Genomic DNA, 23,981 nt, shown 5'->3' on the forward strand with positions numbered 1-23,981 from the left:
GAATCCCCGTCTAGGTCCCCGCCGCGCTGGGACTGCGCTTACGGGGTATGTGGTCCCCCTGGTGCCCCCATAATTTGACACTTCAGTATATAGGGTTTCAAAAGATTGAGTATGATCAGCTACTTTTGGAGCTGACTGTACTAGTTAACATAAATACACCTATCATTATGCTAGTGAAATATCCTACTACACACCTTTTAGGAAGGCTTTCCCATCAAACTGTACAGTTTATCGGCATTGTTGCCAAAAAAGTAATTAAAGCTGTAAGTACCAACCTACACTTTTAGATTTACCTACTAGAAAAAAAGTTAACATTAGTACAGACTGCTCGTTGTAGACTCTTTCAGTTTCTTCGCAAACTATTTTAAGTACGTAACTAGGTATGTGCCAATATTTTGGGTTCAACGATTGATAAATTATGTTTAACACGCCGATGACTATGTAATTAAATATGCATCTAGTAAGTTTCTACTTAATAGTTAGTATACCTATATTGTGTCATCGAATTTATATTTGAATAATGTAGAGTCATGATTTGCATAGGGTGTAAGGCTTGCTGACCATGCCCGTTTTGTTATAGAACGTGACCGTTAAGATATTTATTTTATGTCCTACCTAAAAACATAGTTATCTAATATATTTATTATAAACTACTTGTCTTCTTTTGTTAGTCTTAAAATAGAGTCGACTGCTAATAGGTGCTTTTCCTTAGCAGATTAGACTTACGATTTGCAGAATGAAAAACATTCATACATTAATTTGAGAATACAATGTTTATGTAAACTTTTTGGTCATACTGGCTGGCAAATAAAAAAAAGAAAATTATTTACTCGAATTTTGGCGGATAATAAAAACATAACCGATCATTACATTTTAGATTGGTAACTATTAATTAAGGGCCTAAGCCTTTCATTTTCTTCTGTTAAATAAATACGAATTATACATTTAAAAATAAAAATCTCGATATGGGTATACGCGTATATACCTACATATCATAACATAATATCAAGCGTTCATTCATGCTGAACATATTAAAACTAGAATATTTGTGTGAGTATAAAAAATATTTTTAAGATTATAAACTTATGAATTTTTATTTTATTATAAGCCATATTTTCCTAACTGGTACAAAGAATATATTCAGTATTATTCAGTATTCAGATTTTGATAACCAGAAGCTTTTCGGGAACTCTGCTTCGTAAATTACACTTTTTTAATAATGTTTTCATAAGAAAATCATTCTTAATCTGGCCTGGCTGTCTTAAAAGTTTAAACTGGGTAAAGGAAAATAACGACCACGTTACGATATAGCGTGCGCTATTTCAGCAACTTATTGTAAACCGCGTGATCGTTAATTAGACTTATTTCGGTACCACTGTTTTGCAATATGCATAAGTTCTAAAATAGTACTTAGTACTTATATAGAAATTTATATCGTATAAGTATTTTGTGAAAAATTTTGTTCAAAACCTTATTGACTCTGGAATTATGTTTAAAAAATGTAACCACTCAGCTCTTAATATATAGGTACTAAATATGTTTCATCTAATCAGGATATAAGCAGGTATTTTATTATTACCTACATTATTTTGTACTTCGAAATCGACACCAGAGTTCCTTATGATAAAATTCAATTAAAATAAATACGGAGGGCCGGATGTAATCCACTTCCGATCATAAAATCTGTGCGTTTATCGGACTGGTTCCAATTTATTATCCGCGGCTTCGGCGATATCACATCGATAATAGATCCACGACCTGTCATAAATTTCATTGCAATCGAGGATCCGGCTGATCAATTTGGTGGGAAGGCGGGGGCGGCGCGCGCGGTCAGGGCGCGTGCGCGGGCCCGGGCTCCGGCGGCGGCGGGCGCGGCCCCGCGGCGGCAGTGCGCGAGTCGTCGCCGAAGCCGCGTCGCCGCTGCCGCTATGGCTGCGACGCGCCGCGACCGCTGACCGCAGCGACCGACCGCGCCCGACGCCCGCGCGACCCGCTCCGCGCACCTCCCTCCCGGCACGGCGCACACCTCGCTCCGCCGCCGCTAGGTAAAGTATCGGGCGCCGCGGCGGTCCCGCGGCCGCCGCTCTCTCGTCAGCGCCGAGCGTCCTTCGCCCCAGTGCTGGGCCGCGCTTTGTTCTGCGGAGTCGCCGCCGGGCTCGGCGACGCGCGCGCTTCACCGCGCCCCGCGCTTTCCGCCCGCCCTCCGTTCATGACGATACGTAGGTAACGTTATCGAGTACGAAAACAGTTGTTATAATCCTGCCGGGGCCTACTACGTCACGATCCTTTCGTCTATCTGGACTGTACCTGATTTTAAGTCCCGCTGTGTACCCGTAACCGTGTGTTGCGCATCCGACTGCTCCGATGCTCTATCGGTTAGTTTTTAATATTTTCTATTTTTATTTTTTCATAGTGCTTACATCACAATAAATTACAAATAGTTTAACTTGGTAGCTAGTAGTTGGGTATTTAAGTTAGAGCTTAAGTAGCGGTCCTTAGATGGGTGTTACATAATGGAATATCGGTCGATCTCGTCGAGCGAGCGCTCGTTGCCCAGCCACCTACGAGTACGTTACGGCACAAGAAACTGTTACGGAACGCTGATTTTCGTCACACTGATTTGCTGCCACTTTTTTACTTAGGTACTTGTAGTTTAATGATGATACGATTTCATATCTAAACATAAATGAAACTAGCTTTGTCTCCGCGTAACCTTGCAGGTTTTGTAACAAAAGAAAATGTGAAGATGAGATTATCGATTTCTATATGTCCTAGAATGCTAAGATTTTAGAGATAGTGCGTTACAGCTGCTTATTATTCCCAAAGGCAGTCGAAGAGATGCACACAATGGAGACACACAGAGGTCGAGTTAGCGGTAATCAGTGTTAATTGACTCGTAACGAGTCCACCGGGGCCGGGTGTAGAGATGTGCGAAAGTGTCCATGGGAAGAGACGTCCCTCTCGTCAGGCGCGTGTCGCTGTGCGGGATCGGAGGAACCCCTCCCAGATGCGAGGTACTACTTCACTTTATACTATCACTTGTGTGTGCAAATGTTTCTTTCTTCTCTGTAGCAGTAATCAACTCTACACTCATTTGCTTCAGTCTTACCTGTGATCAACGTAACAATACACAGTCAATCACTTGATGTTTAGTATGTAGATATTTTATAAGGAACACTAATGGGCCAAGTCAATTTTAAAACCTTGTGGTATCATGGATGAGCCAATCATAGCACTGATATACTATGGCAGGTAATGTACCTTCTGAGAGGTACCATAATAATGTTAAAACTCGTTGGTGTGTCTATTTATTGTGCTTTCGTGCGACGCCAATAAGCTTTCAATTAAATTCTTAGCATAAATAACATCAATAAAACGGCAATTTTATGAACTAAACCGAGCCTTCTAGGAACAAAGATCGTTAATCGTATACGTCCATACCTCTTTTTGATACTTTCGTGCAATAAAATGTATGAATTCATAGAGATCACTTACTATTAATATGAACTAAATACTTGTGATTTTGAAAAAAACTTATTTAAAACAAAGCTTAGTATTTGTATAGTTTTTAAATAACCCATTCATGTATTCTCTCAAATCGGTAAACTCTTATTTTGATATACATAGGCCCCATTAGGCTAAATTCGGTAGTTAAGGAATGTGTTTATTACGATTATTTACGATTTCCACAGTTACACGTCTGATTTACCAATACGTAAACATTGGTAAATAAACAGTTTGAATCAGAACCATTACGGACACTTACTAATGCGATGTTTTTGCTTCTACCTAAACATTTTATTATCTGGTTAATAACATACTCTTTTTACGGCTATCACTAAACATTTCCGGTGATCAGCAAAGTTTTACTTTACGCACCGTTTACTTTAATGAGATTTTTTCTTTGAAACATGTAATTTAAACACAAAAGTAAGATTCAGCATTGATGCCTGAAAAGTTATCTTTAATTACATCAATAATTTATGATAATTATGCACAATCTAATATTTTGCTAAAGATTATAGCTACGATTTTCATGAAAATTCTACAATTCAGATTTAAAAGTGTTGTTTATTCTGAAACCTAAAAATTTCTAGGTTCTTCCTCTGATTTTTATTTAAAGGAAATCGAGCTAACTTACGCAAACTATAAATAAAACTCACATATCAATAAAATAATTAATTATATTTAAACTTTAGGAAGCTATAAATCTTTAGCAGTCATAAAGTAAAGAAAAATTGCTCGTAACTCTGTGAATAAATTTTGGTATTTTCAATTTTAATCACTTATATACAACACACTACACCAAATGCATATTCATTATTTAAATCATTGAAATTAAAATAAAGCTCTACTTTTGAAATTGTTACAGCAATTGTTCATTAATCAAAAAATGTACCAGCACTTTAAAATTAAATAGTAACTACATTCGGATCTTTTCCACAACATAAAAAATATATTAAAAATTATCACACATGTCAGATGACTTTCATAAGGTTTATTACCTCGGAAGACGGCACGGTTCGAAGCTAAGTCCAGCTCAGTGCTCTTAATCCTTATATTGGCGCTCAGGTACATGTGTAGTATGTGGTTTTTAAGAAATGTACTTGCCTACTACAGCTTTGATAAATAAGGAGTATTGCTAGAATCAGATGAACATTCGATAAGGTTGTTTTCTGTCTTTGTTGTTTAAAAGACAACCCCCTCACTAGGAATTGCTCTTGTGTCGCTGAGACTTTGACAAACATACACACAACAACTATTTGTCGATTGCACAAATAATTGTTCCGTGTGCGAATCGAACCCGCACTCACGACGCATTGGTAGTGGCGTGGCGACTATCTTAACCACTGTGTCACGGGTACAAACTTAAATATTAATGCGATAGAGTCTTTAGAGCTTAGCGTAAATCTTTGTTTAATGATTTGAAGGACTTGTAACGTATGGTCGTTGTTTATTTATGTGATTATGCATCAAACATGCCTATGTATAGTGTATGTAATCCATCTACCCTTTGATCTTTGATGGGCTTTGAGCAGAACACATGTACGACTGAAACTCATTTGTTTTGAAGGCAGTTACTTATCTTATTGATAGATTTAAATTACTCTTATGCGACATGTTCTGATACATTTTTGATTTTTATGAGCAAAAAAATACACGTGAATTGAAGTCCATTTGGAATATTTTCATTTTTTTGCCAGTGTTCTTAGGAAAATATAGAAAATTTATTTACCACATTTTCTAAATCGCTGTTTCTAATGAATAGTACTTACCTATTGCAAGAAATATTTTTTGCACTCATGGATGGACGAGCTAACATATTAAGTAAAAAATCTTTCATTACTCTAAAATCAACCATAATCTGAATTATATATAAAAGGTATATGAATCGGTCCACTTATATCCCTGGCCAATTCATAGATCATGAGATTAATAATAAATAATCCTGTAGGATAGTCTTTAACTTCAAATTAAGTAAAAAATCTTAGAAGTGGTCGCTCAGACTATTCTCAAAATGATTTAAGCTGAAACACTTTTGTTTCGGTTTCAACAACCGATGGCGAGGTTTCCTTCAGTTCACACGTTCGCTGCCCGCGACGCGTATGTGCGTTTTACGAAACGCACATACGCGTCAGGGGCAGCGAACGTGTTCATGTTAGTAATCGGAAAAACATGAAAATCTGAATCAACTGCAATCGAAAACAAATTTTATATCTTCAGCAATACCTTGACATTATAATTATTATTGCCAGTCTTTATAATTAAACAGCCCATAAAAAACATCAGTCCTTTAAAAGTCAGTCAGAGTTATATTGACGCAACTACTGTTACGTATCCATATTCGGCGATGTTTTATTCACTAGGTATGTGTTATGAGCTATTGCTCTTACTCCATATTTGAATTAAGTACGCGATTATAATACTAGCAGGTATGAGGCATTGATAGATAAAATAAGTCTACAATTTAAATTTCGCCACAGCAGACAAACATCTACAATGGAGCCTTATTTTTCTTATATTCATAAAATTAGAGCTAAACTAGACAGACTATATACCTACGTTTATTACGGGGCAAACTGACGATCAACGCCTAATATTTTATTGTTTCGACAAAATGGCGATAAAGCAGAACAAAATGTAAGAATGTGTATAATTGGAAGAATGTCCACAAAATAGAAAACATTAATTAACTACTGCTGCATGAAGCTCATAAAACAAATTAGAATACCTACAAATCATATCACTGTTATCCAATCGTCAGTAGAAATTGCGTCAAAAGGTCAGAAATTCTTTGATGTCACATCAACTTCTTACGGATTTAGATAAAACTGAACTATTTTCAGACAGTAGCACGTAAATGTGTTGAAATAAATAATAAACAAGGCCACGATTATAATACAGCCTTAGTGTAACGTAGTAGAATAAACATCATGGAAAATAGGCTGAAAATGTTACTCATACGGGGTGCCTCTCGCGACGTAGACCACTTATCTCACTTATCTTAAGGTGGTTAAGCCTCCTAAAATTCCCCCATGACTAGAAATTTACGACTTGAGGAGATTTAACGGACGCGCCGTTATCTGTTTTATCAGAAGATATTGTGAGTCGGTCGGCGTCTGTCGGTTGCTAAACAATAGACTTGTCGAACGAAGTAGCGCAGTGGCAGTCAGATCTATATTTATGTCAATCGTTTAACTCGAGCGTATATAAACAAGGAGTTCACATGTTTAGCACAGGGTCGTGGTGGTGGATTCGTGGCCACGTGTGTTTAGATTCGATCAATGAGCTCTATCACGGTGACGCACGATGCCAGATATTTATGATCTGAATTGTTGGATGAGGTTAGTGATATATATTTTTTGTGTATAATCCAGTGAATGGGTTTATTTGTGAAGGATTTATGAAAAAAAGATAATGTTTTATTGTTTCTTTATTCTGAGAAAGTAATATTTAATAGAGTTTTGTTGTGCCTTTAGCAAAATCTGTGAATACTAAATCTTGGTGCATACTTTATAACCATAGTTTTGTAGCTACTCATTTAATAATTATTTAATTTCAAGAGATGCAGTTTACTTTACTCAGAGCAAATTTGTAGATTCGGGTATCATTTCAGAGAAACAACAATTACAAATGTCATCAATAGACGAGTTCGTGAATTCTCCAGCATGGCTCGCCAAGGTACTTTGTTGAACATCTGTTATCGGTAATTTATCGTCAATCTATAATCTATGAGCTACATAAGGTACGTGAAATGTTTATAAGATAGCCTGAGTAAACTATTAAGCACTCCGATTTATACCCTTCAAAGAGGGAAAGTACATACATGAAGAGAGCAATTCTTTCATTATATAACACAAATTATACATTTACACTCATACTCACATAATAATATAATGTCTATCACACAACACATTGAACTGCTTGAATTCATACGAAGCTATTTAGACCGCGCAGCGTGGCATTTCATAAAACTGATATTATGCGACTATGACATGAAAAAAGGATAAAATGCTGCAAAATGTTTATACCATGTTCAGCAGGTTGGTTCTACAATTATGCCTGTGTACTAATGAGGTTAAATCATATATGATTTGAGCGTTGAAGACACGCAAACATGATTCTATGTTCGTCAGATACGTATAACCGACGAATCATAAACACGCAAAACATTGTCATTTTCCGCAATTATTAAGGCGTGAATACATGCACATTTGACACGAATACCGGACACTAAGGTTTAACAGTATTTGACTATATTAAGCAGTCTGTGTCATAAGGAAAACCAAATTATAATTGCTCGGAATCGAATAAGTGTTCGGCGAATCCTTTTATACTATTTGTATTTAGTAAACATACTATAGACAGGGACACGGTATAAGTTGTCTACCTGTTTTGAAGGCTTGTTCGAATTCAGTTTTAATCGGTATAGTTACCTTTTCAATTTGTTCAATTTTATCTTCATGGTCTGATATTTATTATCAATCGATGTGTTACTTCGCGATATTTAAATGAAATAATCGTACTGCCTTTATAATACTTTGAGAGCACAAAAGGAAGTATTCTTAAATTAATTACTCATCCTCAGAGTAACAAAACTGAAGAAATATTAGGACGGTTTATATAGAAATACATCATAAGGTGACATCATTCGCGGGAATGGTGCGTTCAGGAAATAATTGATGCTCATGTTCACTTCTGCAGTTGTTGTACATCACTTAGTCGAAGGTTGTGCTCATGAAGACTGACGGTATTTTTATTCTTTGTTGGTTCAAACGTGTAAGCAATTTACTTATGTATTCGATTATGTAGTTTGCCTGGTGCTTGATTATGTATCTATAGCCTGTTTATCGGTATGTACCTTAACTAAATTATAACAATGTAACACCTATCAAACTAAGACCATAGGTTGTTTCCGAGTAAACCAAATACCCAAAGTAGTAAATAAAATTAAACTAAAATTATGTTGCTTGTCCATAGACACTTTGTTTATTATTATATTGCTATTTAGATAAGCTTAAAATTAGTTTATTTACTTAAGAAATAAATCTGCAGCTTTCCAGTAAGAAAAGGAAAATATGCGCACATATAAACGCAAGGCTGCAATTATTGCTTATGCAATACCATTCGTAGATCGTGATTAGCATGACATGTCGTCGGTATGTAAACTACATAACTGCTACCTGCATATTACGTTCTTCTTAATAGCATAGCTAACGAGCAGCGCACGTACTTATTTCTAATTAAATGCAAGTGATCAATGCATTTATACATTTTAACGATCTGATCTCATCAATCGGACGGTCGACGCGGACGGTGTTGTTCGACGTCCGCACGGAGAAAGCTAGTTTCATTTGGCAATGAGTTTAATTAGTCCTGACTTTCATACATCGACGGTTGTTGTATAATTGCTAACGTGTGGTGTTGTGTTGTGTGCTTGGCCCGCAGGTGTCGGGGGCGCAGCGCGGGCGCGAGCGGCATGCGGCCCCGACGGCAGACGCCCATGGAGGTCGGCTAGCGGCGCGCGCGCAGCCCCCGCGCCCGCTCCCCACGCCCCGCCCCGCCGAAGCCATGGAACTCGCTGACGTGCCTCGACACCGACCCCTCGCCTTCGATAAGGTTAGATTAACACTTTCGTTTTGTATGCTTTTGCTTCAACAAATGTATTCGCAGGAAATACACGCCTACACTTTTTAATATCACACTCACCGTTGAAAAGCAATCCGGCGTAACGACCGTTATATAGAGATACAGAGTATGACCATATAGCAACTTCTTACATTATGCATTGTAGAGTTAGTGAGGTAGTGCTTTCTCTTGTTTATTTTTAACTCAATCGTCGCCGGCCTACCGCTGGTGTCTATGTCTGAAAATCGATAGAGTTCATTCCATCGATGGTTAACGTGCTTTCAATTTACACAATGTAGATATGTTACATTTGCTGTATTAGTGTAAAGTATAATTCAGGATAGTGTAGACATAGTTTTGTTTTAAATTCAAGTTTAATTTATTTGTAATTCAGGTAGACTCTACTTTTTCATAGGTTATACAATAAGCGGCGAGTACCGTGAAAAGTAAATTTTTCATCGTGTTAAAGAGTTTTCCGGTTTCCGCTACCCGGTTCTCTGTGTAGTTATGTTCTTATTATGAGCGTTATATGAGAATTTAATAGAAGTAGTAGTGCATCAGTATTAGCGCGAGTAAATTATATTGCACAGCTACATATGTTCGTATATACTGTATATGTAAAGAACTACGTGATAAAGTTTTTACGCACATATTAAAATATTTACTAAAAATAACTCAGTCACGATTTGTAGACTTATTATTATAAACTTAATTAGGTAGCTAGCTGTATGACCCCTGTATTTTAGACATATTGTGTTTGCCAGCTATAAAAAGATAAAGGTCAGTAATATCCAGATTAATTAGAGAATCATTAATAAATTATAAATATTATTATAATGTTTTTATTGCATCTACGAGGACAATATATGGTCGAAAATACGGATGAACTGGAAACCAAATCGTTTATACATTTAGGTCTAATACTGGCGCTTATGACTGTCAGATAAAATGAGTTAAGTTGGAAAGATAGAACCAATGAGAAGAGCTGTTAAGAAACTCTTAGCTACTCTTTTAATCGTGAACTAGATTTTTACTATTTTTAAATACAAATCTTTAATCGATCTAGAAAAACATACTAATTGAAACAACTGTGTAACTAAAAATACAGTAAGGTCAGCGTCAGCAAAAGCATCAAAGTATGTTAGTGCAGTGTTTACAAACAGAGCATAAGTACTTCAGGCAATATACAGACAGATGATCGGTTTATATCCGAGCGCCATAATAATTCACAATACAATGCTATTACGGAAAATCTAGCTGAAAGCTAAAACACTCTATTTATAAGCCGAGTACTGAGACTGCGGAATTATAATAAAATTGAAATCAATATCACTTTTCAAAAGTATTTTTATTCTATACTGTATATTTTATATGCACTAATTACTTTCATTGTGTTCCCTTTAAGTTTTTGTGTGTAAACTTACGAAACACTTTATCAGCGCCCCTGGCGTATTTTTCAAGAACTTTTTTCTCCACTGTCAGTGTACATGCCAAACGCTCGCTAGTTAATTTCTATTGAGTAGCGAGCGACTGAATATGGCGCTACAGCTGGATAAGATTATACATAAAACTAGCTTTAGTTATAAGAAATCGTTGTTAAGATATTTTAAATTGTATTTCGTAACTAAATGGCGTTTCTAATAAATGAGCTTTGAAATGTATCGAAGTGTTAGGGGTACGTGACGGTATTTATAACAATAACAATTAGTCGTGTCAACTTTGATTTACAAGTTAACAACATGGGTGGTAGTATTGCCATTGTAATAAGCCCCATACGTCCTATTAGTATTTGTCATGCCGCATGCCGCCGGGACGGTAACAATACACGCTTCAATTATACACACATTTGATTCCAAGAATCTTGTTATAATGCTGTAAGGTTTCGTCTGAAATTTTCGTACTGTTCGTTATGTACGTATTTATGTGCAGGATTTATATGTATACTTTTGTAAGTATTTACTAAAGCTCTACCTAGGAACAAGCTTAACCATATTTTTTGATAATAGTTACGTAATGGTATCTGTTTTAATTATTAACTTATTATTATAACGAACCTTACTTTGATTTAGCTACCTCACATACTTTATTTATACATTTTGGTTCGAACGCTGAAAATAGTCACGAACCCAATTTATACTTATATGTCGCAGCGCACCCTATATTTTCTTTTCTCTCGTCGTTCCCATTTTTGCTCCGTTGGATTTTACTTGCCATGGCGTGAAAATATTTTATTAATTGAACAAGACTCAGCGAAAATCCAAAAAGGGCTCGAGGCCGCCCCCGCCCGCCCACACGGCACAACCGCCCTACGTCGCCCGAACTTAATGCATTAGGGCGAGCATTTGAGATTCACTTTTATTTTACGTCTGCTTCTCACTTACATAATTAAATAACGTAATTCGTACGAGATACGGAATCTAAATGAGACTGAAAATTTTCATCAGTTAGGTACTTTGTAGAATCATAAATTCAGCAAAGTAGAGATGGAAAACTCACAAATTCACGAGGTTCGCTTACAAGCCTTGAATATAGCCTTATATTTTAACTGGATGGAACTGAGATGGTTCTCTATTTATTGCAAAAATACTTGTAATAAAACTGAATGTTATCACGAAAATTATGTAATCGGTTTTTAATGACCTGCTTAATGTCGATTTTTTTTTTAATAACTGCTAAAATAAATAAAACAAAAAACCCAAATCCCCTTTCGCAGTTTTGCAGGGGTTAAAAAGAAAGTGAAAAATCAATTAAAACTTTACAATACTAACATTAACACCTAGATTTACACGTACAATCGATATTTGATGCGATTTGAAATCGACAGTCATTTTTGTCTAAGTCCAAAATAAGCGAAATATGGGATCCAAACAATCCTTGGGTTTAATGAATCGTACGTAGATTTGGTCGTGGCGAAGGTGGCCGAGGTTGCGACGAAGACGGAGCTCGGGGTCTCGGGATAGCGAGATGTGACCCGTCCCCCACGCCCCACCGCCGCGGTACCGGCGGATCGATCGCACCCGTGACGTCACCGCCTTAGAATTCCAGCTCCCGTCTTCGAGGACAAACGGACGAACGAATCAACGTCCACCCCCTACAATATCGCTCATAACAAATATTTTATCAACTGATTAATGCCCTACATTGGGATCGTTAACAAACATGTTTTTATTGAAGGAAGACTTTTTATCAAAACTGTTAAAGGAAAATTACAACAAATAGAAAGGAAATCGCCTTAGATATGTTCACAGAAGTGTATGTCATTTCAACACTTCAGTCGTCTTAAATTATTCGAATTGTCAAGTCACGACACTCACGAATATCAATACATTCTATACGTAGGTGATACTTGCAATTCAATAGACAGGTGCGGTATGCGAGCATGAGTAATTTGTTTTCGTCGTTCAGTTTTCCATCGCTTGCATCGGAAAATTCTATTTGAATATAAAATCAATCTCGGTGGGGCATGAGCGCTCTCGATCGTATTAAATTGAGTTAAGCGCGGTGCATCGGCTTTGTCCCAGGGTGGAAGCGAGCCCTCGATAGAGTGGAGAGGTACTCGGCTGGCATTCAGCGCAGGGTCAGCCACTTGCGGCTGTGGACAGCCCTCGACACCTCTAGAGACCAGCTCGAGTGCACGTTGACCTAAAAGGACGCGAATGACGTCATCAACGAGCCATCTTTAAAGCCACTTGCACGGATTTAGCCCACTTCGTTACATAATCGTTTTTAGACTCCAGAAATGTTTCAAGAAACGTTTCAATTTAAGTAGGCCGACATAAAATGTTGGTTTTCTGTGTGATATAGATACAAACTAAGATAACTGTTAGTTTAAAGAAACTTATAACAATAAAGGTTATACAATATCAATAAATTATGTTGAAAGGTACTAATTTCCTATATGTTACAAATTCGACATAAATTTTATTTGAATAAGTTGGGAAGACGTGTTACTGTAAATACATTTCACGATCGTGTCTGTAATTATTGAAATAATTACCTATCAACCTTGTCTAACTTTTATATAAGGAGATTTATACCGGAGAACATTTTTTTAGCCATTAGATCGTGTTGCACTTATTCTAAACTTTACAAAATCTTTGTTTTTCTTATATTCGCGACTGTTGTGAAAATCTTCATCTCTATGATTCATTACGAATTCTCGCTAAGAAAAGCGTAGCGCATGCTGTCCTCACAGGCCCCTCAGAGAAAATACTTTACGCCACAGATTTAAAAAAGCTTCGATTAATATTTTAAATGGTTTGACATTTATAAATGTTATTTATTTCAGATGGAAAGTTTAATTCAAGAAATGCAAGATGGAGAATCTGGCGTACCAGTTAGAAGTCAAAAACTATTTCTCAGTGTTATTCCTTCTGCTTTTATGGGTAAGTTTTACTTTTATTGGCAATTTTATTCTAAAGCCGTGAAACTGATTCGATTATTTTTCTAATATCCGATAGATAAAGTAACCTGAGAACAAATGTATGAAAAATATATCAAAACCCACTTGTTAAGTTGACAGATATTAATTAATTCACTGCTAAGAAAATTCTTCACTCTCGAAAAGAAAACATTAGGAATATTTTCAGTATACAGTTATTATTTCGGCGACCTTACGAACTTGATAAAAAAGTACTGCTGTTGAATGTAAAGTCTGATAAACCACGGTGAAAATTATTTGATTTTTCTCTATTAAAGACGATCTATAATATGATACGATTTATAAGAATATACTTACATAATCGGCTACCTTAATATGTTTTAGAATGAAAATAATAGTCGAATAAACCCCGTCCGCAGGGTGTGTCTACCGTCTTGATTGTAAAATCAATACCTAGCACACGGTGTTGTGCTTTTAGAATATGTCTAGAGACGGTTTAGACTCTTTTAATAATTCAAAAGTCTTACACCGGTTATTTTTTAATAATGCTGTTTAATTTGTAGAGAAATAAAAACGGCTCTACTCAGTACATGGTTTCGGTAGCGATATGTAGAGCTTTTCGTTTACGTTTTACGAAAATGTGACGTTTAGGTTTTCTCACGAGTATTTTATTTTATTAGACATTGTAATCAAAATGATTAATTACGTTGTAAAACTTTAAGACGACCCATATCTGAACCAAACATATTTTTATGTATACTTATAATTTTTATACTTATGAATTAATTTGCAATTTTTATGGCAAAAGAAATTACCTCACGGGGCGTATCTGGGTAAACCTAGATTTAATTGTAGGTATCGTAGTTTATGTTGTCGATAACAAACAATGTCGTAAAAATATATAGCCAATGTGTTATTGGCGTAGTGTGTAGGCGCCATAAATAATAATCGTTCCATACTTTTATTTGAATAACCGTCGCGTGTTTAGTTCACCGGATATGTTTAATTACAGATTGCTGCCCAAACAAGAAATACGAATGTACCAATACTATTTTAATTATTTTTATATGAAAGTCTGCATATTTGTCGAAACAGATTTTTATCATCATTATAGTTATTTTTATATATACGTGTTATATTATTTACATAATTATTTAAAATTAAGTTTAAAGTCGATACTCGATCTCGAGGTTTACTTAACGCACTGTTTCCAATTAAATAGGTTAACAAATGATTATATTGTTTTGTTTCAGGTTATGATCTTGTCGAATGGATAATGGATCGGTTTAATCTTGATGAAACTAGCAACGGTGAGTGTTTGGTAAGCGGCTTTGCAAGCCCATCGGCTTGGTCACGGCGCCGCCCAATAGACTCTAGTTACGGCGAGAAGCCCAAGTGCCACAACATGATCATATGTAGGTAGAATAACTCCTACTTAATTGTACTCAATGTTTGTTCAATAACAGTTCTTGCATATTAAATATGTATTATGCATTTATAACAAGATATCAATATATATGTATAGTAGAGACAATCTTTTCAGTATCTATCTCAACTCACGAAAATAATTTCGAAATCTTAACTTGTAGTCATAACTATTTGTCTAACATTGGATATGGAATGCCCAAAATTGACTTAAATAACGTTTCGTCAAAAGATATCAGAATTATGATTACCTTTGTTCTGAAATGTACTTAATTTTAAAATGTTATTTAAAAAATATCCTCGATACTCAATTGGCTTCTTCGGCTTCTCAGCAGTATATTTGTTGACTAAGTCATAATATATTAAGCACGACAAATATACGCGGTCGGACACAAAATTTCTACGCGATAATGCTTAGTCGTTATGACTAGCATTACCATACAATTATCTCAAAATTACTAGATGATGATTATATTATTATGTTGCATTCAAATCAATACGGATTCTGTTGCCGAATCGTTTAATTGCATGCAGCGAATAAAACTATAAACTCATTTCGGGTCCTTACGATCAAGCATTGGAAGGAATCGAAATGTAAATGTTGCTGCTTATTCTATAACGCCTTTGATTTAAATTATAGTTTATGCTTTTAAATAATAGTGCTCAGCTTTTGATGTTACTTATAGACAGAAACTCATGAAAATTCGGGAAATGCTTATACTAAGCAAATGTTCTTACATACTAGGAAATGGGTAATTATCTGTCAATAATAGTGCGCACAACTTACACTTAAGCACTTACTTATAATACATTTTTATCTCAGTTTCAAAGAATTGAAGCTTGACTCGATTAAGAATGGTCACAGTTATCTCATGCTCATCAAAAAAATGGTTTAAATTCGTCAAAAATATATTAAACACATGTATCTATAAACTTGTTTTAAAGAGTGTAGAAAGAGAAATAAAATGCGAATATCTTTCAATTTAAGAATTCTTTACAGTACACAAAAGAAGTTTGTGCTATGTATCAACAATCTGGGCCGAGAATAACTATCATAATTATCGGCAATTTATTTGGGGTCTCTAAATTCGTGTGCTTTTTTTCTAATAGCTAATAAGGAGTCACTTAAGCATAAATTATAATATTTACGTTTTTTGTCCCCACAGTTGAAGCAATAAATTTAGCCAATCAACTCTGCCAATACGGTTACTTCTTCCCAGTCAACGATTTGAAAAACCTTGTGTTAAAGGACGATTCTTCTTTATATCGATTTCAAGTAAGTAATACGTAGATATTAATGTTATTTATATTCAAAATTATATTCACAATTCTGTCCATATTGGTCTTTAGTATTTTTAAAACGAGCCGTTTATCGTGCACAGCATCAATACTCGGGATGAAAAGCTTAACAGCTAGAGAAAGCCCCGTGATCTTGGAATTATCTTAACGTCAACCTATCTTGTAGATGCCATCAGAATATCTGTTAATCTATTTTATTGTGATATCAGAGTCCATACTACTGGCCATGGCAAGCTCCGCGGGTGGGCGGCGGCGGGGCGAGCGCGCCGACGCTCGGCCCCGACAACGTGGAGTACGCCATCTACCTGGTGAAGCGCACGCTGCGCAACAAGCAGCGCCACGGCCTCGAGGACTACGAGCAGGAGGCGCTCGCCAACCTCAAGAAGAACCTCGCCGCCAAGTGGGACTTCATCACTATGCAGGCTGAGGAACAGGTTAGCTGCACTTTACTTATTCATTAACCCAGGAGATCACTCCTCGGAGTAGGTGGCAATCGTGGCTTCAATCAGCACTCTACTAAGGAATTGTTCATATTGGATCGAATGACATAAAAATTTATGGATTTAAATTTAGTTCATATAATGACTGTATTTTACCAGTTAACTTTGGATATATGAAATCTTTTGTCGTTAATAATAAGAGTATTAACTCAACTATTTCAAACAACAGTCAGCAGTTAAACAAATAATATAATTTGGTGTTTATCTAATAATATTGTGCATCACAAACTGTCCACGGCTAAGAATCGAAATCGGTGTCTAGTCGATATCATTTCAGTTTCCGAGAACCGAAACTTGAGCTCTCCATAAACCAAGGTGTTAGTTGCGCCAATGTAGTGCAGATGATGAGAGTAGAGCATGGTTTACATTGCAGGTGCGTCTCGCGAAGGAGCGCAAGAAGGGCGACAAGATCGTGAGCGACAGCCAGGAGCGCGCGTACTGGCGCGTGGCGCGGCCGCCGCCCGGCGTGGCCAGCGCGCTGGAGCCGTGCCCCGTGCCCGTGCGCGCGCGCCACCACCGCAACAAGAAGCGCTCCATACACCAAGTCACTAGAGAGGTCTCACATACATCTCCTTATATTTAATCTCTTACATCTGTGTAACTCCTTCTATCTTGTTTCTGATGGTAGTTTTAGTATGGGGTGGTCCATTAAAACCGCGTCCAGATTAATAGAGTGCATCGCGAGGCATTATCTTGTTTTTTTTTCCTTTAAACAAGAACCACTGAAGTACTGCATTACCAGACTGCTCGCTCAGTCTATTTGCCAGTCTGTTGCATTTTTTGCTTGGTCGGTTAAATATTATTACAATGAGATATCAGAAAACAAATGGATACTCAATAAAAATGGATCACCCTCTTAAACGTATTCTTTCCGTAAAAGGTTACCTAGTGTAATTTGTTAGAAAATAACGTAGCTCTATCTGTGTTATATTTTGTAGCCCCTATAACAAGCGAGTAGAAGTAACTTCAAATACCTTCTTGTAACTTTCTACTTCTAATTCTTCTAGATTGAACATCTAAGAGCGAGCCTGGACCGTACGAGAGTGAAGACTTCAATTGCCCTAGAGGCCCTCGTGGCCTACTCGGAGACCTTCGCTCCCTACGATCCCTGGCTCACCCCGCCGCAGCCCTCCAACCCTTGGGTCAGCGACGACACCCTATTCTGGCAAATTAACAGCCCTCTGTGAGTTCAGTACTACTCCTGTACAAAGTAGACTTACACCTTACTAACCTTCTGTATAATTAGATCACTCTCATACATTCTGTAGTCATTAATTAGGTTTCCTTTGTTATTAACATACCTAATATATTATGTACAGATTTTATTAGAACTTTAACGTTACCACAATGGGCTAAAGCATTCACAGCATAAAGATGCCGGAAAACATATTTCCATAATATCGGAACGACTCTGCATCTATGACCATTAACCTAGTGTTCTTTTATAGTGTGGAGGTGCCCAGTGAGAAGCGAGTGCAGCGCTGGGCTCTGTCCATGGAAGAGCTGGTGTCGGACCCGACGGGGCTGCAAGAGTTCACCAGCTTCCTCCGCAAGGAGTACTCGCACGAGAACATCAGGTTCTGGCTCGCCGTTATGGACCTTCGGCGAAGTAGCACCAAACAAATACCAAAGAAGCTTGAAGATATCTATGAGTACGCATTTCTATAAATTAAACTGCTACGGGATTTACTTAATTTCGATAACGTAAAAAACCTAATAGGAACATTCTTGACAAGCCATGAAATTATGTCTGTCTATAAGAAGGAAAAATTATCATATAATTTTTTCTTCTTATTTTCCTTTCCAGCACAAACACACACATGTAAACGTTTAGATGTACAACCTTTATCTACTTATAGCGTAGTTAGTTTTCTTTACCAGTCAATAAGTAATTGAAATTCCTCTTACCTTGAAATATCATGTCTCGGCGCAGTTACATTGCCCGTGGTCGCAGGCTGATTGATCAGTCAGGCTGATTATCAGACTATTATTATGAACTAAGCGAACGTTTAAAGGTTTTGATCATCAATAGTAAATAACTCATGAATAAACCAACTTCCCCAGAGAGTTCCTGAAGCCGGGCGCGCCGTGCGAGATCAACATCGACGGCGCGACGGCGGAGCGCGTGACGGAGGGACTGCGCAGCGGCTCGCGGTACGCGCTGGACCACGCCGCCGACCACGTGTACGGGCTGCTGCTCAAGAAGGACTGCTACCCGCGCTTCGTGCGCTCCGACCACTTCCAGCGCCTCCTCACCGAGGGCAAGAATGTACATCAGAAGAAGGCCAAGTTAGTGTACTTGATGTTCAATTATTGCTTTTCCAAGATGTTTTATCCCTGCCCTTTGTATGCTCCTGACCATTTCCAGCACATCAAAGAGGTTAGAATCTGTACCTACCATCTGAAAGTCAGAGTATATGGTGCTTGGAATGGAAATGGGTTAAATAGAGCAATTTATGGCACGAGCACTTTTCATAATTATCATTTATGTTAAAAAGTGGCCACAATAATATGATAAAACAAAGAAGTGTAAACGTCATAAATATTTGTTTAGATTCTTCAACTTCGGTGGTCAAGTGAAGAAGAAGCCGGGCGGGTCTCATGGCGCGGGCGTGGCGCTGGCGCGGCGGCGCGGCTCGGATCGCTCGCTGTCGGGCTCCGCGCACGAGCTCGCCGTCTGCGCTGCGCAGCCGCCGCGCGCGCCCGACCAGCCCTCACACTCGCACTCGCAGTCCAACCTTGCCGACATACCGTTCAGGTAACGACCACACTATTGATGACTGAAAAACTGACCGAATCGTTCTAACGATATAGACGATGTATCGTATAGCAATGTCAACCGCTTCATAAAAAATCTTATGTAATATGCAGAGATCAACTGGACGATGATACGAACGACGTGTTGCCGTGGGAGACCGCGACTCGTGACTGCGGGAGCACGAGTAGACGGCGACAGGACTCTGCCGCTGACTCCGGCAGCTCGTCTTCGGACATCAGCGCCGCCGTGTCGGCCGGCGAGCGCTTGCGTCGCCTGCCGCAGCAGAGCACGCTGGACGGAGGCCTGCGTGGGGCGCCTCCTCCCCTGCGGCGACTTTCTGCCGTGGAGCCGCGCCACCTCACGCCTCTCGCGTCTCCTCCCCATTCCCCGCGCCCGCCCCGCCCCGCACAACACCCGCCACCTCCCGTTCCGCCGCCCCTGGCTCACCCAACACCTACCATCAGCGTCAGTTCCGCCCCTGACGACGAGTCCGCCACCGGCTCGCCCGAGGAACCGCGCTCTATAGCGCAGTCCGATGAGCCCTCCTCGGTATTTGCATCAGCTGATGCGACGCCCACTGAGCCGGTGCGACACGCGTTCAAGAGCGAACCGCCGCCCGAGGAGCCCAGAGACAGCTCGCAGGAAACTCCGAAGGCGAGCATTCCGGTCCAACCTGGGCCGTCGCTTGCCGCCCAACCTTCGATCGATTCCTGTGACGATTCGGTTATCTCCGATTCGAAGGACACCATCGGTCGAACGAGATCCTCCGAAGATTCCGTCGTGTCCGTGCGCCGCGTGCTGTCCCGCGAACCGTCAACGATAAAAGAAACCAGTCCGGCCTCAAGTACAGACACCTGTATCAAAAGTGATCTTCCGGAAAGCGGTGACGCCGTGGCGACCACCACCGTCGAGTTGACCGTCACGGAGCCGGAGCCGGTGGAGAAAACAGAAATAGTAACGCCGCCGGCGCCAGTAACGTCCGCTACAGTGCCGGTGACGACCGACACGGTTCCAGTTATGAGCCTAGTACTGGAATCGTCCGTGCCGGTACCGGACGTGGCCGGCCCGGCGCCGCTCGCCGTCTGCGAGGACATCGGGGTCGACGACGACAACGTAGACAAAGTGCCTTCGGCGCCACTGCAAAGGGTCTCGGAAGATTCCAGGGCGTCCGACGCGGACGCGACGAAAACTATTGCTCATAAAGACGAACTGACGTCGGTCTCTGAAACCACTATTGTTAAGCGTGATAATAAAGGCATCGGTGAGCATAAGCAGCGGAACGACATATGTCCATGGGAGGACGAGTAAGTACTCGTGAGTTTAGTTTGTGCATCGATTAACGAGCATATAGCGCTGTGTTGTTCCGTCTCGTAGATGATGCGATGTGTTACATGAATGATGGACTGTACCACGCTGTACTCGCGCTGGTTGTTCAAGACGACAACGTGCATAGTTATAGCTTGTATGTAGGACATTTAGCCACGATTATTGTAGTGAGGTTGTTACTTGTTATGCATGAACATTACTGAAACTTAGATTCAGTTGAAAGCTTGATTCGTTCGACACACAATTATTTCTAAGAGTATGCACTTCTAGAACTTTATTTTTTGTTAAGTACAGAGATTTATGTATCTAAATATAATTTTGTTTTAGTTTGTTACTTTGGTTTACTTGTGAATTTTCTTTGTATATAATGAAAAATGTAGATTAAAAATAAAATTAAACATTTTTTATGTCCGTTATCATTTTGGTTTGTATTTTTTCGCACGATTGGCACGCATATTAGTAATTAGTTTTCTCTACGTTCTTGAACAATGTGATTAATCATTCCTGATGCATGTTTGATAAGTCCAAAATTTATTAAAACATTAATTGCTTTCACATAGTTGTAGATATAAACACAATTATCGGTGTGTAGGTACTTGAGGTATCAGAAAATTAAATGTTATTTACTTGCAAAGATTACAGTATCAATGAACGTGTAAAGTATTTCATAAATATTACGTAGGTATTGATCATGCGCAGCAGATTGGCAATGATCGTGAACACCTTTACAATGCCAAAATAATAATTTATATTGATATATTAGGTACTATAATATAAATAAATATCAGTCGTTAAAAAGTAATAAATCAAGAAATGAAGCAGGAATACCTACTATTAAAAAATGCCTATAAGCTTCTTAACTTATGTTCAATGTCAGTAGGCACCAAAAAACTGCCAATGAAGAAATACTATATATTTAAGGTGGGTACAATTTTACACTTCTTGAGCCCATGATGCATCAATAAAATCTTTATACAAACATTTTTAAAATCAAGTTCAAACCGGTTACGTCATACGAATTTTACCGTTTCACATTACAATGAACATCTGGAATAGTTTGCCAATTTTATAACGTTATATCTCGAAATAACTCCATTATATTTTTGTATTAGTTCACATAACACACATAATTATTACGAAGACTTGCTTTTAGAATTGACATTGCATTACACATTCTAGGACAACTATTATAGTCACGTTTTACATAAGAATTACGTTTAAAAAATACCAGTCAGAAGCTAATTACATACGATCAGGCCATACAATGAGTTAAGATTTAATTGCTTATTTTAATTAGACGCAGTCAGAGATACAGGTCGAGTTAGGTTACAAGCAGACCTAGTTATGAGAATAATGAGAGAATAAGATCATGAATTCCCAGTATTTGAAGGCGTTATGTTTATTGTATCTTTGGCAAGATGTATTCAGCAGGCGCACTGCAAAATCAAGTCATGTTTTATGAGACGATAAAAGTATCAATATTCAACTGTAGTCATTTAGTGGGCAATAAGCATGCCCAGTAAATACATAGCAAAAAGTATACTTATTGCATAAACCCACAAATGTTAACGCACTTTTGCGCCGTTATGGAGGACAGATTCGCAGATTCTAAAATGCTATGGAAAGTTTGGCTGCAATGTCTCTGACAAGTTCAGTGACAAATACTTCGTTGAATTTGCTTATTTACTTAACTATAGTTTTTATAAATAAACGACACATGACATATTCAAGTGTGACGCAAAATCACAGGAAGAACCGACGCAGGCGCATAATTATAACGTCACAAGTTTTTTTATGAAACGTAATGTTAGTTCGCAGTTTATGACGATCGCTGCTGTAGAATTTAAATCAACATTAAAATAAAGAAATAAGTAAGTCTTAAAAACATTTATTTAAATTACTTACTTATAATAATTAATTATTTTTAGCTAGATTTTCTTGTTAGTACAAATAATATGATTGATCTACCTAATTACTTACTTAAAAGAGCTTAGTATTGATTTCGAGCAGTATGCAATCAGGTCCACTATACGAGTTACAGTTTTCCAATTGTAATCCTTTGATGAGTAACCATTTCCCTTAATTTCTTCAACATATATTCATAAATATATATTTATAGTTACTTTTAGTTACTAAACTTTAGTTTTTTGAACACTTCTTAACCAATAAAAATGATATCGTTACTTATCAAAAGGTGACACCAAGTTTGAATCATAAAAAAACCCTAAAGTTTATAGTGTGTTTTATCAAACAACATAATCATTATCTGAAACCAGTCGCCAGTTGTTATCAATTATCGGTATCTCAATATTTGCTATGATGTATTGGCCGTGTACTCAACACTTTACATACGTCTATGTATGTCCGGTACGCATGTAAATGCATAGTAACATTTATACCTATGACAATAACACGACTGGTATTTTTTGCGGTCTCAAGCCGGGCACTGGACAGGCTAGAATAAGTTTAGTTGTGTTGTTTGGCATTCTTTATTACTATGTGATAAAAGGTAGTCGCATTGTAGAAGCACGAAAAGTAGAACCTTCCTTTGGAAGATAAGGAGCATTTTAATTAATGATTGACTTCGATACCAGTTGAAGTAGTATAGTTAAGTTTGTATAGCTAATGTCTTGTTTTCTTTTTCAGGAATTCCTGTGAGAGTGATGCTCCATTTGTTAAAACTTATGCAACGCTCGGTTATTTATAATTTTGTAGGCGAATATCAACAATATTTTATGATGTCAGGGTTATAGGAAGAAATAATATTTAATTTTTTATCTTAGACCCTATGTTTTAATTATCACAGAGTTAGGCCATTATTATGTAATTATATGAATATTTTAAAGTAAATGATCGTTAATTATTAGAAATCAAATTGGTTTTATTTTCACAACATTACAGCGTAAACTTAATAACTAGGTAGCACACAGACGTTAACAACATTTATTACTACGGATACAACTCAAACTTGCATACATGACAATCATTAGAACCCTTCCACAGGTACAATATAAGTACCTACATCATCAAATGAATTCGAACTCAATAATACTGCTAAAGTTAAAACTAAATGTTTTTAAAACTAACAATTGAGGCCATTAGCCGTCATATTAAAATTAGATTAACCTAGAAAACTTCACGGCAGACGCCATCGGCTCCCATC

At 37.8% G+C, this 23,981-nt stretch overlaps 1 protein-coding gene across 6 annotated transcripts; it reads left to right on the plus strand.

The window, feature by feature from the left end:
• Positions 1-1,879: 1,879 nt before the first annotated feature.
• LOC142972485 (uncharacterized) lies at positions 1,880-23,668 on the plus strand. 6 transcript variants are annotated; one of them, XM_076113660.1, is made up of 14 exons: positions 1,880-2,375; positions 2,827-3,014; positions 8,950-9,120; positions 13,418-13,514; positions 14,764-14,925; positions 16,102-16,211; positions 16,444-16,668; positions 17,108-17,290; positions 17,742-17,917; positions 18,183-18,386; positions 18,799-19,023; positions 19,289-19,492; positions 19,606-20,796; positions 23,465-23,668. In XM_076113660.1, the coding sequence occupies exons 2-14, from the start codon at positions 2,943-2,945 to the stop codon at positions 23,523-23,525; spliced, it is 3,081 nt and encodes a 1,026-aa protein (XP_075969775.1). In that variant the 5' UTR covers positions 1,880-2,375; positions 2,827-2,942; the 3' UTR covers positions 23,526-23,668. The 6 variants fall into 6 exon arrangements, with proteins under 6 accessions (XP_075969775.1, XP_075969779.1, XP_075969776.1 ...); XM_076113661.1 differs by lacking the exons at positions 1,880-2,375; positions 2,827-3,014 and adding exons at positions 6,614-6,845; positions 7,118-7,182; XM_076113664.1 differs by lacking the exon at positions 2,827-3,014 and having other exon boundaries at positions 1,881-2,375.
• The last annotated feature ends 313 nt before the right edge of the window (positions 23,669-23,981 follow it).

The sequence above is a fragment of the Anticarsia gemmatalis genome, chromosome 4 (genome assembly GCF_050436995.1).
Source record: "Anticarsia gemmatalis isolate Benzon Research Colony breed Stoneville strain chromosome 4, ilAntGemm2 primary, whole genome shotgun sequence".
NCBI classification, from domain to species: domain Eukaryota; kingdom Metazoa; phylum Arthropoda; class Insecta; order Lepidoptera; family Erebidae; genus Anticarsia; species Anticarsia gemmatalis.

Coding starts and splice junctions, on each gene's coding strand:
- LOC142972485 (XM_076113659.1), top strand. CDS start 8,749: ATGCAAGTGATCAATGCATTTATACATTTTAACGATCTGATCTCATCA. Junction 8,845..8,949: donor TCGACGTCCGCACGGAGAAA/GCTAGTTTCATT, acceptor CTTGGCCCGCAG/GTGTCGGGGGCGCAGCGCGG. Junction 16,669..17,107: donor CTATGCAGGCTGAGGAACAG/GTTAGCTGCACT, acceptor TTTACATTGCAG/GTGCGTCTCGCGAAGGAGCG.